Source organism: Ostrea edulis, chromosome 3, assembly GCF_947568905.1.
Source record: "Ostrea edulis chromosome 3, xbOstEdul1.1, whole genome shotgun sequence".
Lineage (NCBI taxonomy): Eukaryota > Metazoa > Mollusca > Bivalvia > Ostreida > Ostreidae > Ostrea > Ostrea edulis.
The window spans coordinates 44,902,983-44,923,706 of record NC_079166.1 but is presented as its reverse complement, the minus strand read 5'-3'; the positions used below and the strand labels follow the sequence as shown (position 1 = coordinate 44,923,706).

General features: G+C 35.3%; 1 protein-coding gene and 1 long non-coding RNA gene across 3 annotated transcripts in view; one reads left to right on the top strand and one right to left on the bottom strand.

The window, feature by feature from the left end:
* LOC125676480 (uncharacterized) overlaps positions 1 to 20,724 on the bottom strand; it is an 81,749-nt gene that overhangs the window by 23,320 nt on the left and 37,705 nt on the right. Inside the window, 4 exon segments of the mRNA XM_056160911.1 lie at positions 5,899 to 6,023; positions 6,860 to 6,935; positions 6,938 to 6,978; positions 9,607 to 10,015. Of these exon segments, the coding sequence (XP_056016886.1) occupies positions 5,899 to 6,023; positions 6,860 to 6,935; positions 6,938 to 6,978; positions 9,607 to 10,015 (651 nt within the window).
* Positions 10,297 to 11,300, top strand: LOC125673775 (uncharacterized). Of its 2 annotated transcripts, XR_008800913.1 has the most exons (4): positions 10,297 to 10,387; positions 10,743 to 10,778; positions 10,927 to 10,954; positions 11,155 to 11,300. It is a non-coding gene; the product is annotated as an uncharacterized LOC125673775 (long non-coding RNA). The 2 variants fall into 2 exon arrangements; XR_008800914.1 differs by having other exon boundaries at positions 10,927 to 11,300.

The following is a 20,724-nucleotide window of genomic DNA, read 5'->3' as shown; positions in this document are numbered from 1 at the left end:
AAATCTTTTGATAAGACATGTAGAACAAAAGTTGTTCAGTTTTGCAAGATCTTTCAAACGATATCAAGAAAAAGGCCCACGGGCCTTATGACTCGCCTTAACAGTGATAAATGTCGCATAACGTTATACTCGTAAATATTTTGTTTAGACATATATAACAAAAGTTGTACAGTTTATTGAGATTTTTCGTGCTGTACCAAGAAATGGGCCCATGGGCCTCATGGCTTGCCTGAACCATTGAGTTTCTGTTACAATGATTAAGTTTTTTCTCACGAAACTTTTTATAAGACATGTAGAATAAAAGTTGTTCAGTTTTGCAAGATCTATCTAATGATATCAAAAAATAGGCCTGCGGGCGTCATGGCTCGCCTGAACAGTCGAATTTGTATCACAATTAATAACATTAATAACTTTTTTCTCGAGAAACTTTTGATAAGACATGTAGAACAAAAGTTGTTCAGATTCGCAAGCGTTACTAACGATGTTAAGAATAAGGCCTGCGGGTCTCATTGCTCACCTGAACAGTTGGGTTATTGTTGTAATCTATAACATTTTAGTGAAAAACTTTTAATGAGACATCTAGAGCAAAAGTTGTTCACTTTTGCAAGATGTTTCAAACAACATCATGAAAAAGGCGAACAGGCCTCATGGCTCGCCTGAAGAGTTTGATTAGTGTCACAATCAATAGCTTTTTTCTGGAGAAACTTTTGATAAAACATGTAGACCAAAAGTTGTTCAGGTTTGCAAGATCTTTCAAACGATATCAAGAAAAAGGCCCACGGGCCTTATGACTCGCCTTAACAGTCTGATAAATGTCGCAATTAATAAATTTTTTCTTAAGAAAATTTCCATAGGACATGTAGAAAAAAATTTGTTCAGTTTTGCGAGATATATCTAGAATGATATAAAAAAAAAAAATAGGCCTCCGGGCGGCATGACTCGCCTGATCAGTCGAATCTATATCGCAGTAAATAAGATTATTAACTTTTTTCTCAAAAAAAAGCTGACCCCTTTAATTAGTTGCCGAGAGGTAGAGAGAGTCTTTAATTTATAACATTTAAATGATCAATATTTGTAAAACATTACCAAAGCTAAATTGTACGTCTAGACAATATATTTGTATCATTATTTATGAACGAAAATGTCAGTCAAATTCTTATCTAATCACATCTAAATTTGGACGGAAGACCCACTCGTTGCTCGCAACGAGATCGAATCTAGTTATTATTATTATTCTTTTTTTTTCTCCTTACCGATTTTTGTGCAGAAGATTTCTCGGAGATGGCTGGATCAATTTGCTTCAAATTTTCAGGATTGATGCGTTGCCATTTGAAGTTTGTACCGCCGTTTCAATTTTTGAAAAATCACTTCCGGTTGGAAGTTATCCCCCTTTTATCGATTTTCAGATGACCATTTTGTCCAGACAAAAACTCAAAAACGATAAAAGCTAGAGTGCTGAAATTTTCAGTGATGTTAGACGACATGTTGTAGTTGTGCACCTGGGTTTTCAAAATTTCCGGAAGTGCCTAGTATGGAAGCTCGGTAGGGGTCGAAAATGGAGTTTTAAAAAGTGTCTCATTTTTCTCCACGTTTTAAATCATAACTATTTACTCGTAAATATTTTGCTTAGACATATATAACCAAAGTTGTACAGTTTATTGAGATCTTTCGTGTCATATCAAAAAATGGGCCCATAGGCCTCATGGCTCGCCTGAACCATTGAATTTCTGTTACAATGATTAACTTTTTTCTCACGAAACTTTTGATAAGACATGTAGAATAAAAGTTGTTCAGGTTTGCAAGATCTATCTAATGATATAAAAAACTAGGCCTCAGGGCGTCATGGCTCGCCTGAACAGTCGAATTTGTATCACAATTAATAACATTAATAACTTTTTTCTCGAGAAACTTTTGACAAGACATGTAGAACAAAAGTTGTTCAGTTTCGCAAGGGTTAACTAACGATGTTAATAAATAGGCCTGCGGGTCTCATGGCTCACCTGAACAGTTGGGTTATTGTTGCAATCTATAACATTTTTGTCAAGAAACTTTTAATAAGACATCTTGAACAAAAGTTGTTCAGTTTTGCAAGATCTTTCGAACAACATCATGAAAAAGGCCAACGGGCCTCATGGCTCGCCTGAACAGTTTCATCAGTGTCACAATTACTAACTTTTTTCTCGAGAATCTTTTGATAAGACATGTAGAACAAAAGTTGTTCAGTTTTGCAAGATCTTTCAAACGATATCAAGAAAAAGGCCCACGGGCCTTATGACTCGCCTTAACAGTGATAAATGTCGCATAACGTTATACTCGTAAATATTTTTTTTTAGACATATATAACAAAAGTTGTACAGTTTATTGAGATCTTTCGTGCCGTATCAAGAAATGGGTCCATGGGCTTCATGGCTCGCCTGAACCATTTAATTTCTGTTACAATGATTAACTTTTTCCTCACGAAACTTTGATGAAACATGTAGAATAAAAGTTGTTCAGTTTTGCAAGATCTATCTAATGATATCAAAAAATAGGCCTGCGGGGGTCATGGCTCGCCTGAACAGTCGAATTTGTATCACAATTAATAACATTAATAACTTTTTTCTCGAGAAACTTTTGATAAGACATGTAGAACAAAAGTTGTTCAGATTCGCAAGCGTTACTAACGATGTTAAGAATAAGGCCTGCGGGTCTCATGGCTCACCTGAACAGTTGGGTTATTGTTGTAATCTATAACATTTTAGTCAAGAAACTTTTAATGAGACATCTAGAGCAAAAGTTGTTCAGTTTTGCAAGATCTTTCAAACAACATCATGAAAAAGGCGAACGGGCCTCATGGCTCGCCTGAAGAGTTTGATTAGTGTCACAATCAATAGTTTTTTTCTGGAGAAACTTTTGATAAAACATGTAGACCAAAAGTTGTTCAGGTTTGCAAGATCTTTCAAACGATATCAAGAAAAAGGCCCACGGGCCTTATGACTCGCCTTAACAGTCTGATAAATGTCGCAATCAATAACTTTTTTCTTAAGAAAATTTCCATAGGACATGTAGAACAAAATTTGTTCAGTTTTGCGAGATATATCTAGAATGATATAAAAAAAAATAGGCCTCCGGGCGGCATGACTCGCCTGATCAGTTGAATCTGTATCGCAGTAAATAACATTATTAACTTTTTTCTCGAAAAAAAGCTGACCCTTTTAATTAGTTGCCGAGAGGTAGAGAGAGTCTTTAATTTATAACATTTAAATGATCAATATTTGTAAAACATTACCAAAGCTAAATTGTACGTCTAGACAATATATTTGTATCATTATTTATGAACGAAAATGTCAGTCAAATTCTTATCTAACCACATCTAAATTTGGACGGAAGACCCACTCGTTGCTCGCAACGAGATCGAATCTAGTTATTATTATTATTATTCTTTTTCTCCGGTACTTTTTTGTCCAGTAGTGTTCTCAGAAACTACAAAAGGGATCGATATGAAACTTTCCAGGATGATAGTATAGCGTTTGTAGATGTGCATAGTGATAGTCATTTTGTCTGCACGTGCATGCACGCGCGCGCACGTGCACTGCAATTTTGGTACAAAAAATGGAAAATCAGAATATTAAAGGGATCGATATGAAACCTAAATATGATGGTAGTATATCATTTGTAGATATCAAAAATGATATTTATTTTGTGTGCACGCGCACGCATGCGCGTGCTCGTGCATTACAAAATTTGTACTCTAACTTTGGAATCAGTCTAACTTTTTTGTTCTTCATTGAAATGGCTTGATATTCATATCATAAATAGATATTGAGACCCTTAACTGATTTGCATGGTCAAAATTACCAATTTGCACGCGCATGCACGTGCGCTTCATTTTGATTGGATAGTACTAAAACGTCTGTAACTATCTTATTTATGAAGCGAATGAGATGATATTCACAGCATACGTAGACAATATGTGTATCTATATTTTGGTGTAACAAAAAATGCCAACGCACACGCGCATGCGCGTGCAACGTTTTTCAAATGTTCAATATTTAAAGAACGATAACGTTTTTGTTTTTCATCAAATTCTATTGATATTAGGGATTTAGATGTGTCTTGGTACTCCTTACAAATTGCTGTGGTTAGAATTACTGCTCAGCACGTGTATGCACGTGTGCTGAATTCTGATTGGACGATTTTGAAATCGCTATAACTTCCTTATATGTGGTGGAAAGGTTACGAAATTCATACTGTGGGTATATGATACAAATGCTTGTTGAACGACATAAACAAAAATTCGGAATCGTACACGCATGCGCGTGTATGCACGTGCAACGCTTTCTTTCATTTCTTGGTACTGAAATGACCATATTGAACGTACTACATGTAATTAAAGGCTAAAATAAAATGATTTTTTCCTATAGATTCACAAGAACATCACTTTTTAATTGGGGGAGGTTTGGGGAACATCTGTAACGGTCCCCGTTACAATTAGAACTAGTTTACAATGTTTTTGTAAAGGAATTAATGCGCGTAGGAACTCTTTTAAAGAGAGCTACAATTCAATTAAAGAGAGAAATAATTCAATTATTACGAGCATTATTAGAATGATGCGCGCATTAATTAAATTAATGCTCTTTTTAACTGAATAGTAGCGTACATCAATTCAATTGTTGACATCATCAATTCATTTGAAGAGAGCAACAATTCAATTATATCGTTCATCAATTCAGCAGATTAATCAATGTTATCATCAATTCAATTAATGTACTCAATAATTCAGAATTGAAGATATCATTAATTATTTGAAGAGATCTTTAATTAAATTGTTGCGCGCATCATTTGAATTGATGATATCTTCAAACTCTTTGAGTTTCTGTTAACTTGGCGCTCCATACATATATAGAAATTATCACCAAATATGGTGAGAGGTCAAGGTAAGGTGATTATCATTTGTTACGTTTAAAGCACTTTCAGGTCAATAATATTGATAGTTTACGTACTAGTATTTGAAAGTACCTATAATTTTTTAAAAATACAGAAAAAATATAAATAATCAATGGCTTTCTTAGGTTTTTTAAACGGAATATGAAGGTCACAAACATCGTAGAAAACTTTGCATAACCTGCTAAAACGAATTGCGCATTTTTTCTCCAATGCATTCAACAACTTTAATGTTCTGTTTAACAAACCGAAAAAAGCATTTCATCATTTAAATAGATTTTAAATTTATCATGGAATTATTTGTTATTTTTAATTGTTTTTATATAATACATAATTAGTAAAGTTTCTTCTTCTAATTGCTATTTTCTAGTTTATCAATTTGATTAAAATCAGATCCTCTGATCCGCTCACGTATATCGCTATGCAAGATTGCTGTAGCTTATAAAAACATTTCACGGTTTTCAGACTTTGGAGAGTTTTATCCTTATGGCAAAAGAAGGTCAATATCCTAAGATAAATACTATGGGTGCCTTCTTTATGAATAACTATAGCATATATTAGTCTGGTTGTCCAAATAATATTTCTGATTAGTATAACAGGATCATGTAATTATTTTTGCTTCATATGAAATTCTCTAAATATAATTTTAGCATACGCAACATAGGACTTTCTATCTGGCAAGAGATAAATCAAAATCTCTTTTCTTCTTTCAATTTTGAAACATTAAAAAAAAATTATTCTTGTAACACATAATTTGATTAGTTGAACAACACACTAAATTATCAATAACATAACTTGATATGTAAAGCAATGTGATATCATTAATGTTTGACATTTCAGTTTAAATTTTCTCCTTTCAAATGTACTTAAAAGCATAATAAATAGCATTGATGAAGTTTACTGTCCAAATTTTCGTTTGATACATGCATCAAATAAAGAATTTTAAGTTTCATTTCTTAATTCAAAATAACTTACTTGTTTTCAAGCTTCTCAATCCAGTGAACAACTCCTGGTAGAGTTCCTTTACTTCCGCACTATTACACTCCTGGCCCATCTCACTCACCAGGTCTCTCAGCAAGTCAACCAAGTCCTCCTTCTCTCTGTAAAACAAGTCATAAAATACATTTACAAGTTAAACTAAATGTAGATATGCACATGCTTGGTTTTGTAAACAGCTATAGAAAAAAAAATGATCTCATAAAAAAATACAGCTGATATTGAATACATTTGATATGAAATCACTAGTGGAAACACAAGTGAACTAAACATTTAAAGATAGAAGTACTATGGTCATGATTTCCTTTATGCAAATACATTTTCTAAATTAAGTTGGCTAGAATAACTGCACTCCCAGTGGTATTACATAAACATACCCCCTCCCTTACTTTATGGACACGTCTTTCATGATAATCCTCTACAAACTTGTCCCATGGAAACATAATTTCATGAGATATTCAAATTCTTCATATTGACAACATTTCTGCACATTATGAATAATGATAAGTTGTAGTTATCGATTCCTGAACAGAAACTATATATAATGATAAGTTTGATTCTGAACCAACACAAAGATTGATGATACTTTTAGAGCTTTACAACGGTCATTTCAGAACCGATCAGAACCTTTACTTTATAATCGGGAGGTTTTTATTTTGAGCCCCTTGGTAGCATCAAGCCCAATTTGTAAATTAGATAAGTAGTAACCTCCTTTGTTAAAGTGTTAAAGTATATGAATACTGGATATCATATTAGTAGTTCAAATCTCATCGGAGACGCTTAATTTTCTTTCCTATAGTTCTAAACCACTGACAAGGATAATATGTATCTTTAAAATTCATTATTCTGAAAAATATAAAAGGGAAATAACATTGTGTCAGGATTTTACAACCTTAAATACACATTGTGTATGTTGTAATATTTGATAAGCAGCACTTACCTCATGTCTATAGTCTTAACATGCCAATTTTGTCTAGCGTGCTGTAGTCTGTAACAAACTTCAGTGGCTAAACTTATTTTCCCATCCCACCCATTCCACAGACAGCAACACCTAAATATGTACAGTGATTTGTAGAACATACAACTTAAGAAGTCACAAAAATGTTGAAATACATGTATGATGCAAGGTGAAGATAACGAACAGTGATCAATCTCATAACTCCTACAAGCAATACAAAATAGATAGTTGGGCAAACACGGACCCCTGGACACATCAGAGGTGGGATCAGGTGCCTAGGAGGAGTAAGCATCCCCTGTAGACCGGTCACACCCGCCGTGAGCCCTATATCCTGATCAAGTAAACGGAGTTATCCGTAGTCAAAATCAGTGTGCCAAAAACGGCTTAACAATCGGTATGAAACACGTCAGACAGCATTTGACCCTATGCGAAGTTATATTGACGAACTAGATCGTTATAACGACCATAGAATTTGCAAAATGCTGACTTCAATCGAGACTGTTGAAACCCTTGTACCATCAACTTGTTTGTCAGTATCTTACCTCGATTTAAAAACTGACTATACGCAGAACAAGCTCTTGCATATCGAATCAGTTGAGAGATCTAAACACCATATGCAGGTGATAATGGAATATTGCTACATAAATATGGGAAGTTGACGATGGAGAAGCTGAAATCATCCCGTTTGTCATGCAGTTGAGTTGTCAGTTTGCCGTTAATGTCTACTTTTAATAGAATATCTAAGTATGAAGCAGAAGTGGACGAATCTGTGGTGTCCTTTATTTCGAGCTCACAGGGATATATCAAATCGATATATGAATAAAAGCTATTATTGTTAATACACAAAACGTCATCGATATATCTAAATGTCGAATTGAAGGCCACGGTGAGAGATTTTTTTCTTCTCGCGTACAAGTTTTTTAATAAATTCTGCTTCATATGAATATAGAAACAGGTCAGCTAACAAAGGAACACAATTCGTGCCCATGGGAATTCCAACAGATATGTGTTTCACATTTGTTTGAAACGCAAAACCATTTTTGTTTCCAAACAACATCACACAAGCATTGTATGAAAATTCATTAAAAATCTGGGTTGTTGCGACGCCGATGAAAATCCCACCCCTAGAAGCCAGAATGAACAGAACCTCACCCTTCGCCTTACGGAATTTATCTCGTGTATGCACATGATTGAACTATAATATATGTCGCTGTTACATGTAATTATAATGTATGTAACTGTTAATGTATACTATTGATATAGAGTATTTCAATGGAAGTATAATGCACCAGGCTCCTGGGTTATTGCATCCAAATGTAATATATGCTTGCTTGTTTATTTGACAGGGTTCGATACACCATATTTTGTTTCATTAAAATTGATAAAACTCAGTGCACCTATCGTTAGCATCTCCGAAATCAAGTGGACATTACATGGTGTCAGCAATTTCAGATGTGCTAAGGAAGTCATATAAAACTCCCGGTTTATCATAAACATTTGCAAAAGAAATAACATTCTGAATTCCCCGTCATCTCAGGACATCGTGTCAGTGATTATCTTTCAATATGACCGCCAAGTAGAGCTGCGCATTTCAACCCACCATGCCTAGATTGGGAAGCACAAAATATGTATTAGGAATTTTGTCGCTTCAAACAGCACGTATAAATCTTCAAAGGTTCGCTCAAACCGCTGATGACAAAGATAGAACAGGATGATTCGGGATCTGGATCGGTAAACTACAAAACGTTCACATATGAAGCTGGGGATGAAGACAAACCTGGGAAATTTTTCGATATTTAAGACTTACATGTTCAAGAAAAAACAAACATGCATCCTGGTTGAACATGAAGCAGAGAAAACAAGGTGATGAAGGGTCATCTGGTAACTTTGTTAAAGACTTCAGACTTAACATAATGGACTGTGAATATACAGATCCAGATGATGTCCTTATGGACGCTATAACAGCCGGGGTCAGTCATATGAAAGTTTAGAAGGGACTTATTGATCGAAGCAGTAATCGTACTTTTGCAAAAATTCTCAGCATTGGTCGTAAGTACGAAAATTCACAGAAACAACTGAAGCTCATCAGAGGAGTTGAGGATCATATTTCTTCCGTTCACCGAGTGTCAAACTTCTAATCGACACAGAAAAAGACACCGCAAAGTACACCACATCGCAAACTCAAACCCAAAATATAGGACCAAAACAAGTTGGAAAGAGTAGCAGATGTGCATGGACTTCATTCAAAAGGATGGAAACACAAGCTCTGGACAGTGCCCAGCCATTGGAACAACATGCAAATTTTACCATAAGAAAAGGCACTGGATTGCAATGTGTAGTAAACACACCAGAGAAGTTGATACGCTTCACGAGATTGAAAGTGAAACTGAAATTTCAGACGATGATATGCTCAATGTACTTTGGTCTTCAGTGCACAAGATAATTTGTGAATTCAGTTTGATTTTATGCATTGTTTCTTGTGCAGAATAAAGTTCATAAACTGGAAAATGCAGATGGACCGAATGAGTGAATTGACTGGACTTTCTTTGATGTATGTGTATCATTTTATGAGATTTACTTTGATTTGATTTAGAGACAGCATTATTATTGACCTTTCTTGGGAGATGTAATATATGCGTGCTTCTTTATTTGACCAGGTATTGGTAAAACTCGGTGCACGTGTTGTCAGCATCTCAGACATATTGGTGAATATACCACTAACCTTGATATTTTTTCCTTTTAAGTTTACTTCTACATTTTTTAGGTCCAATTCTCTGCCTATGAATTCTTCAGTCCTTGAAACGGAAATTCGCGTGCAATCCTCTCGGTACTTGGTTAATTTATTTTCATATTCAACTAAGACATTTTTAAATGGCTGAGTTCCCTGATGGCTGTGTAAATTAACAATTTCTACTAAAGCTATCAAATAGTCACGAATCAATGCTTCATCGTTACTCAAGTTGTTTTCCAGAGCCTTGAAAAAAACGTCCGCATTCTGAATGCCTTGTTCAAATACTTGACCCACATCCTGTGCTGCACGTTGACACACCTCCTGTAAAAGACTTGGATCCGAGTCCAGTTCCTGGGAAAGTCCATGAAGAATCAGGTCCCATGGATGAATATGGGTACCACCAACCCCTACGTTGGGAGAATTCAAGTCTATATAATCCATTATCGAAGAGCAATGGTGTTCATCGAAACGGTTACAGTTGCAATGTTGGCACTGCAGTTAACTTAACTATTTATATAGTCCATGTAGAAACAAGGTAAAAAATATGACGTTTATTATTGTTGAGTATAGAAGCAAGTTATTAATCATATTGCATTGACAAGATTTTGAGTATAGCATAATTTTGTACCGTTACCTTTGTTTGAAATAGTATCCTGATTTTGATAAGTTATTATTTTTAAAGGTCATTCAGAAATCGTGACGTCATTTTTCAGAGCGTTTTCTCCGTAATGAGCGTCAGTAGCAACAAGCGAAGATCGGGAATTATGCCTATCAGAGATGTAAGACTACAATTCTTTATCCATCTATTCAGAAAACGGCAATTTTCCTTAATGCAAAAATAATAATAATAATAATAATAATAATAAAATGAAATAATAATAATCGTTATCATTTTTCTTTAATGCAGAACCTCGATCATTTTTCATTGAAAGTAGTCCCTAATCAACATATGTTGTTGTGTGATGATAAATTTAACGTTATGTTCTAAAAATGAATAAGCCTCACTTTAGGCGAACCTTCGCTTTAAAAAAAAAGAAGCATGGAAGCGTGTTATAGTTACATTACCATACATTTTAGGAATTTGTTTTGCTTTAAAATTTGTTTTCTATTGATTCATTGGTTATTTCTTTGCAGAAATTTTCCATCCAGAGAGGAAGTTCTAAAATTATGGTACAGAGGCCTTAGACAATGATTTCCAGGCGGTAAAATAACGCACAAAATTAAAATATTACGAATAGCAACTCTTTTGAAATAGTATTACTTGATTAAATCTGTATCGGCATGACACATACTGCTCATTTTTCTTTTTACATGACAGTATGAAGAGAGAGGGGAAGACGAAAATAGTAAGTTGTCCAATGCGGTGGGGAAAACACGCGAGGTTAGCTTAAGGCGTGTACTTTCTGTTGTTTGAGGGGAACTTTGAATTCATGGTACAGTAAAACAAAAACCCAGAAAAGTAGAAATTTTATAGTGCATGTATTTTGATAGGATACAAAATATAGATATACATGTACAAGTATTTTCAAAGAAATTGATTTTTCAGAGTACTTAAACGATGGTGAACTCTTGACAATACAAGGTGTGGTGATGTGGTGTTTCGGGGACCTTTCCTACAAAGAATCGATTTTTAACAAACTGACATTAATGTGGAAAAGGGAAACAATAAACAAGATAAATAAGGTTAAAATCGAATTGACTTATTATTAAGTACCTAGACTAGGAGAAATTAAATGTAAAGTAGTCTGGTATAATGAAATATATTTTAACATTATGTGGGCCATTGCAAGTTGTCTACACTTGACGAATTAAACAGGATGTTTTAAAATTAGGTTTTGTATTAACGATATTGAATATCATTAGACAATTGGAAACTTTTTCAGCTTTAGACACGTTTAATATCCCAGTCAATATGTCGGATGAATATAAGTTACCGTACCTATACTGGATTCCTAAACTTCATAAAAACCCTTACAAACAAAGATACATTGCTGGATCCTATAAATGTTCTACCAATCTTTGCTCCTCACAAAAATATTAACAGCTGTGAAGGAGAAGCTTCAAACGTACTGTGCGACTACATATGCCAGAAATGGTGTAAATCAAATATGAATTCTAAAAAATTCTAAAGAACTTTTAGTAAACTTGAAGTACCCAAACTTTTCTCAATTCAACAACATCAAAATGTATGGCTTTTCAACACTTTACACAACCATTCCTCACGATAAATTAAACACTAGACTTTTTGACATCATAGACAAATGCTTCTTCAACAAAAATAAAATGGAAAACGCAAGTATTCCTATCTAGTGATCAGTCATCCAAAAAATTACTTTGTTAAACGCTACTCTTATTCCATGTACAAGTACTCTGAAGTTGAAATAGAAAAATGTGCTGGGGTTCCTCATTAACAATACCTTTGTGGTCTTTGGTGATCAAGTCTTCTAACAGTCTATTGGAATCCCCATGGGCACAAATTGTGCTCCTTTGTTAGATGACCTGTTTTAATATTCCTATGAAGCAGAATTTATTCAAAAACTTCTACGTGAGAAGAATAAATCTCTTGCTGTGGCCTTCAGTGAGACATTTAGATACATCGACGACGTATTATCTATTAACAATAATACTTTTCATTCATATGTCGATTCGATATATCCCAGTGAACTCGAAATAAAAGACACTACAGAGTCGTCCACTTCTGCTTCATACTTACATATTTTATTGACAATAGATATTAACGGCAAACTAACAACTCAAGTTTATGACAAACGGGATGATTTCAACTTCTCCATCGTCAGCTTAATTCCCATATTTATGTAGCAATATTCCATTATCCCCTGCATATGGTGTTTAGATCTCTCAACTGATTCGATACGCAAGAGCTTGTTATGCGTATGGTCAGTTTTTAAATCGAAGCAGGCTACTGACAAACACGTTGATGGTGCAGGGGTTCTAATAGTCTCGTTTAAAGTCAGCATTTCGCAAATTCTATGGTCGTTATAATGATCTAGTTTGCCAATACAACCTATTATTGGGTCAAATGCTGTCTGACGTGTTTAATGGCGATTGTTATGCCATTCTTGGCACACTGATTTTGACTACGGATAACTCCATTTACCTGATCAAGATATAGGGCTCACGATGGGTGTGACCGATCGGCAGGGGTGCTTACTCCTCCTAAGCACAGAATGTTAGGCCGTTCTTGGCACACTGATTTTTACTATGGATGACTCCGTTTACTTGATCAAGATATATGGTTCACGGTGGATGTGACCGGTTGACAGGTGATGTTTACTCCTCCTAAGCACCTGATCCTCCCTCTGGTATATCCAGGGGTCCATGTTTGCCCAACTATATTTTGTATTGCTTATAGGAGTTATGAGATTGATCACTGTTCGTTATCTTCGCCTTTCATATCAACACCATTGCCAGGAAACTTGTAACAAGCAGAAAGATCACCTAAGCTTCTCGAGTTTTTCTGGCAAATTCAGTATTACTTAGTTTTCCAAAAATACCGGAAAGCTCCAATAAGTTGAGGTGACAGTGTCAGTTATTGATGGAAATAAGAAAATAATAGAGAAAAATATCCATTAGATCTCGGCGACATTTGGTGGTGGGATCTATAGTGAATAAATTTCAATAAGACGGGGTTTGAATTGACCTACAACTTAACATGGTTATTAAAGAGCGACCTTTATTGAAGCTGTATTTTCAGTTTAACTGGGGTTTTATTTGATCTTAGAGATAAGTCTTGACACAAATGTAGTGAGAATATTTAGGTGGCTAGTTAAAACTAGATAAATGTATAAATCGTACGAGATCAAATACAACCAAATTTGGTAAATTGTCAATTACGATTCATCTATAAATAGTGATGGGTACGATTTGAATACATGTACAGCTGTTTCATAAGATGGCTGATGTAGTGGTGTTTGTAACCAATTATTGACGGCATTGAACAAAGCATTTTTCAACTGTCTTTTAGCTCTAAGGATTCTATAATCTTTTGTACCGACCTAAAACATTTTTGGAACACACCTCTATCGATAACTTCAACGATGTCGAGGTTTAGAGAGCTGCTGATCAACTGTTTTCTTCCGTCGGTAAATTTCAATTTTCTATCCAAAAACTTCTTTTATTGTTTCCTCTCCATCGGGATTTTTACCAGGCTAAATAAAACAAATTCCTTCAGAGAATGCAGATGTTTTTTACATTACATTGCTTGTTTTGACGCTTGTGCAGCCTCCGATCATGGTCGCAGTCATGAAGTTAACATAAGGGTCTATAAGAAAACATCGCTGGCAGAATCAATTAATCGATGTTTTATGAATCCCACAGCGTGCATTTGATTGGCTTAACGAAAGATCATGCGGACGTGACTCTCTATAAGATTACTTCAGATCTACGTGAACGGATCAAAGGATTTGAGTTTCATCAGATTGTCTTAATCCTGACCCAATGCCAACTGAACAAAATCGAGTTTACCGAGAGGAAGGATATGCTGCTCTTTTCAAGGAAAAGGTAAAGATAACGTAGTGATCAATATCATGACCCCTGCAAGGAATACAAAATTAACAAGGTAAACGGAGTAATCGGCAGTCACAATCAGTGTGTAAAGAACGGCCTGAAAATTAGTATGAAACAAGTCAGACAGGATTGGACCAAATGACAGGTCGTATTCATCTATTGGCACACTAAAAAGTTATAACGACCATAAAATTTGCAAAATGCTGACCTTAAACAAGACTCTTGAAGGCCCTGTAACATTAACTTGTTTCTCAGTAGCCAATCTTGATTTAAAGATTGATCATACCCAGAACAGGCTTTTGAAAAACAAATCAGTTGAGAGACACTCGTGAACACCATATGCAGGTGATAATGGAATATTGTTACATAAATATGGGAGGTTGACGATAGAGAAGCTGAAGTCATCCCGTTTGCTACAAAGACAGGGCACGCGAGGGAGGTGCTTATTACGACGGATTGTAAACCCAATCATCATTAATAACATGTCGAAATCACATGGAATATTTGAGTATCATAATAAATTTTCATTAACCTTGATAATGAGAGGAATGGCCATGTATTTCGTTATAAGAATATTTGATAGATTTGGTAAGTATTCCCTGCGTTTAGAAATTCGCGCATTCGGATGGGGGGTTTACTATAGCAGCTATTTATATTTGTGCATATTTGCAGACAGACGCACCTTTTCAGACATCAATGAACATAGATGCTAACTACACACTTGTTCGATGATGAATTCGTCAACTAACTTTGCTGTTTCACTATTTACATTGGAGTGATGCGCAGAACTCCCAGATATATTGATGGTGTTGGCTCACTATATAATCTTTGCAACATTTCCTTTAAATGCAAATGCTTTTCGGCATATAATTTAGGGTAAACTGATAATTTTTAAAACCAGTTCCTCAACACTGAAATAAAATGTCATTCCTAGGAGAAAATATAACAGGTTACATAGCTTTCGTCCATTTGTTTATTATCATGTACGTAGCGTCACAATAAAATTACAACATACTGTTCAAATGCCACAATTTTAAATGCGTCATAAATTCGCCCTTACAACCATATAAGGCACATACATATAGCTGCATGAAGTAAAAAATTCGGGAAGTATTTTGGTCTTTAACATGCATGCCACTATAACATGCATGGCATCATAACGACCTAAAATATGACTTTTTCATGAGCCCAATGGCAACAAAGAAGCAAATGTCATCAAGAATTCATATACAAAATATTTCAGGACATATTGCCTAGATTAACTTTTCTTAAAAGTATGCAAAACTCCAAGGTCAATGCCACAAGGACAAAAACTATGGTACCAAAAGTAGGCCATTTAAGAAAGAATGAAATAAAGAGACCTATCACTTACAATTCAAAAGTTGTGAACTAGGTTAAAGTTTTGAATTTTAGGTTAAACTCCCAAGATATTTCACAAGGCGAAAAATCATGTATCACATATATTGTCTTGTAATAAGGAATCTATACATAAGATATAAAAGTCCTACCTTGGTAGTTAAGGAGACACTTGTAGTATTTGTAGGTCGAACTCCAAGGTTAGAATTGCAAAGTAAGAAACTTTAGTACCAAAAGAAAGTTCTTGTCACAAGAAATGCACATATGACATACGAGAGCCCCATCCCTCGCCATTCAAAGGTAGCGACCAAGTTTAAAGTTTTCCACAGAATGTCAAAACATAATAACAGATCTCGGTGTGGGGGGCATGAACATGTGATCTCAAAGATGGAAGCCTTAAATTTCTTTTTTCAATCGTTGATTTCCAGCAGTTGCAAGAAACAAAGCAAACTCCAGGAAAACCAGAAAGTAACATTTCAAAACAGCAGACGACACTGGTAATGGTGAATGAAAACTGTGATCTCAAAGAATGAAGCTTTAAAAAAGGTCAATGCGACTGCAATCGTTTTTGCCAGCAGCGGGACCTGCACGAGAAGAGGCACACTTATCAGATATATATTTTAAAAATAGAAATGTCGAATTAAGTGTTAAACAAAAAAGGAAAAAATACCCAAAGAATACAAACCTAGATCTGGGTGACAGTAGAAATACAGATTCGATATATCGATGACGTTTTGTCTATTAACAATAATAACTTTCATTCATATGTTGATCTGATATATCCCTGTGAGCTCGAAATAAAGGACACTACAGAGTCGTCCACTTCTGCTTCATACTTAAATATTCTATTGAAAGTAGACATTAATGGCAAACTGACAACTCAGCTGTATGACAAACGGGATGATTTCAGCTTCTCCATCGTCAACTTCCCATATTTATGTAGCAATATTCCACTATCACCTGCATATGGTGTTTAGATCTCTCAACTGATTCGATATGCAAGAGCTTGTTCTGCGTATAGTCAGTTTTTAAATCGAGGTAAGCTACTGACAAACAAGTTGATGGTACAGGGGTTTCAACAGTCTCGATTGAAGTCAGCATTTTGCAAATTCTATGGTCGTTATAACGATCTAGTTCGTCAATACAACCTATCATTGGGTCAAATGCTGTCTGACGTATTTCATACCGATTGTTAAGCCGTTCTTGGCACACTAATTTTGACTGCGGATAACTCCGTTTACCTGAACAGGATATAGGGTCACGGCGGGTGTGACCGGTCGACAGGGGATGCTTACTCCTCCTAGGCACCTGATCCCACTTCTGGTGTGTCCAGGGGTCTGTGTTTGCCCAACTATCTATTTTGTATTGCTTGTAGGAGTTATGAGATTGATCACCATTCGTTATATTCACCTTTCATTTTTAATATTTCAGACATTTTCCATCAATGTAGGAGGGCCTCCGTGGCCGAGCATCGCGCTCAAAATCACAAGGCCTCTCACCTCTGTCGGCGCGGGTTCGAACCCCGCTCGCGCCGGCAAAAGAGAGAATTTCCCAGTTTACTTTCGGAAGGTTGGTGGTCTCTTCCCAGGTTCATTGTATCTGGGTTTTCTCTTCCATCAATAAAAACTGTGCGCCACAAGATAACTGAAAAATTGTTGAGTGTGGTGGAAAACATCAATCAATCCCATCAATGTAAAAAGGAGACAAATGGTTGGAGAAAAATCCAGTAGGGTCCAAAGTTCCTTTAAGAAAAGTTAAAGTGGAGAGTTAAAACAGTCAAACGCAGAAGAGGCACGAATTGAGTATTGCCTACATGGGGACCAGTTACACTGTATGGACTTAATTCGCAAGTTTATTCAACGAAATATGTTTTTATCGGGCATAAAAAACTTTCAGACTTTTGAGTCATAACCCCAGTCATCGCCCATGACAAAACCCGAGAAGCCAAAATTTGCAAAACAAAAGCATCTGCATAAGAGATTTGCACTATATCCTGCTGAAGAACATTCTGTGGTGCCGAAACCATGAAAGTGGAGGAAACGCATCCTTAAGTTCTATACATTTGAAGAATCAGTGTAAAGGATTTCAAACAGTAGTTGGATAGCGTAACTTGTTATTACTGAACATGAAATAATTTTTTTTTTAAATGACACATCATACGATATGAGACAACGACAAAACGGGCCAGTGATGTTGGAGACCATGGTAATTGTGAGTATTCAAGGAAATATTAGAGATCTAAATGCTTTATGTGTTTTAGCACGAGGAATTCATTATAAACATGCCAAGACGTTAGTTAAAAAATAAATAAATGCATAATCTGGAAATTAGAGGTCAAGGTTAATACATTTTAACAAAGCCAAGTTCTCATAAATATGAATATACATGTATTTGTCATGAAGCATCGATAGGCTAGGACGGTACAATCAAGAAATGTTAGTTCAAGTTCATACAGAAGGCCATGGGGGGAAAAGTCTGGACACAGCCTGTGGACGAAATTTGAAGGAATACCCAAAATGTCCGTGAGAAGTGAAAGACAGAATCATGTGGAAAGTTGGGTTGACATAACCATAAAGGTTAAAACATCAGCAAGAGGAACCGATGTGATTTTAATGAAGAAATTCTAATAGCAAACTTAACGCAAAATCCTAAGCGATGAGATGATGTTATAAAGAAAATTACAGGCATTGGAGTGGGATGACTCTTGCTCTACATTGAATCTCTCTCATTCACAGTTCAAATGTTATAACTAATCTTTGGGTTTTTTGTCTACAGACAGTGTAGTATAAAACTACAGTTTAATTCCAGAACGTACAAAATCACACGATATCCACAGAAATACACAATTTATTGCCTTTAGTATAGCATCCTTGTAGGTACTATGAATGGAAAAATTAAAGTATTACAATGCCGGATTGTATTACGAATTTCCTCTACTGTAAGCCAATTAAACAACTTGCTAATATAAAAAAAAATCCGGTATTTCCAGAACTAAACATAAGATATCTATAATTTCATACATTCACATTGCAAAACCCTGAAAGTTGATTCTCCTGAAATGCCGTAAAATGACAGGAAACCCTGTCAGCACGTGTGTGATATATGTACTCGAGATAAAATGTGTCATTCAAAAGTAAACATTGTGACTGAACAAAATTAAGATGCTTTAAATTACAAAATTAACTTTCACTGGTGTGTTTGTAAACATAAAGAATCGAGTCTTTGTTTGCATCGCAGAGTTCAGGCTGAAATATTGCTCTTATCCTTACATTCAGAAGGTCCAAATTGTGTTTGTCAGCATTAAATGAGTTGTGTCAAATATGGAAATCATTTGTTTTAAAAAAAACGTGAACCAGTCCCTTTTAAGTGCAATATTAGTTAATGAAGACATTATAATTCTAATACATATCAAAGGATATGTCAAACCAACTGGAATTCATAAGTTTCAAACACCTATTACAAAAATAGCACTCCCTTTAAAGCTTTATAAAATGCTACATTTACTTAATAAAAAGGACTTTATATAAATCATTGCTTTACAAAATGGTAGAACGTGTATGAGGGGATGTTTTAAAGGCCTAAACCTCCTATACAGCCATACCTATCCTCCAAAGTAGTAAAAAAATATCCTTTAGCCAGTGAGGCAATTCACCTCCCTCACTTTCAGTGATACAAATAGTATATGAAGCCATTGAAAGTGTATCAATACATTTACAACAAGCATTCTGAGAGTATTGCATGGCAATACATTGTTCCCAACCGGTCGCAAAAAAACTCTGTACATTATTCGAAGTTCATTATGTAGGTTATGGTAAGAGGGAAAATTGGGGAACCAGGATAGGAAATCAACTACTATTCGAGTAAAGACTAGACCAGGGGAAAAAAAAAAAGAGAAATTTATAATCATAGGTCTTTAACCAAGTCAATAAACTGTGACATGTAGGTGATCATGGATAATTTAGCTATATTTTTGTATTACTATGCTAGAAGTTTTAATGAGTGTAGTACTCTTATCTACAGAGATACTAACAATTCATGCTATTTTTCTAAGTTCAAGGGCCATAACTTAATGAAAAAAGAACGGACCGAGACAAAATTTGAACTTGATCTGTAACTTGTTATGGCAAAGCAATGTACCAAATATCAAATGAATATCTGCAAGCATAACCAAAAAAAAGTCCGGAAAACTGATAATTCATGCTATTTTTCTAAGTCCAAGGGCCATAACTTAATGAAACAATAGGCCCAAGGGCCTAGAATCGCTCTTCTGATAAATTGTACAACCCCACCATTTCTATTCTTAGCCTCTTAGTATTCTAAATCTTTAGTTAAATCCTAAGAATTCAAAAAAAGTAGGTCAATGTGACCTACTTTTTGGTTTACACATTTTGAGAACCCAAGAAATATCAACCGACAAAGTTTGATGATTTTAAGCCAATTAGTATCTGAATATTGAAATATAGCTGTCAAATTCCAATCGTAGGTCATGGTGACCTACTTTTTGGTCAGCGAACTCCGAACATGCAAGACCCATCAACTGACAAAGTTTGATGACTGTAGGTCAAATAGTATCTGAAATATATAAATATAGCCGTCCAATTCCAAAAGTAGGTCAAGGTGACCTACTTTTTCGTCAACACCCTTCAAACATGCAAGACCCAACAACTGACAAAGTTTGATGACTGTAGGTCAAATAGTATCTGAATTATATAAATATAGCCGTCCAATTCCAAAAGTAGGTCAAGGTGACCTACTTTTTGGTCAACACCCTTTGAACATGCAAGACGCATCAACTGACAAAGTTTGATGACTGTAGGTCAAATAGTATATGAAATATATAAATATAGGTGTCCAATTCCAAAAGCAGGTCAAGTTGACCTACTTTCTGGTCGAAACCCTTCGAACATGCAAGACCCATCAACTGACAAAGTTTGATGACTGTAGGTCAAATAGTATCTGAAATATATAAATATAGCCGTCAAATTCCAAAAGTAGGTCAAGGTGACCTACTTTTTGGTCGACACACTCCGTAGACTCAAGATGCATCAACTGTCAAAGTTTGATGATTGTAGGTCAATTAGTGACTGAAATATATAAATATAACTGTCAAATGCCAAAAGTAGGTCACAGTGACCTACTTTTTGGTCGATACACTCCGAAGACTCAAGATGCATCAACTGACAAAGTTTGATGATTGTAGGTCAAATAGTGTCTGAAATATAGTAATTTAGCT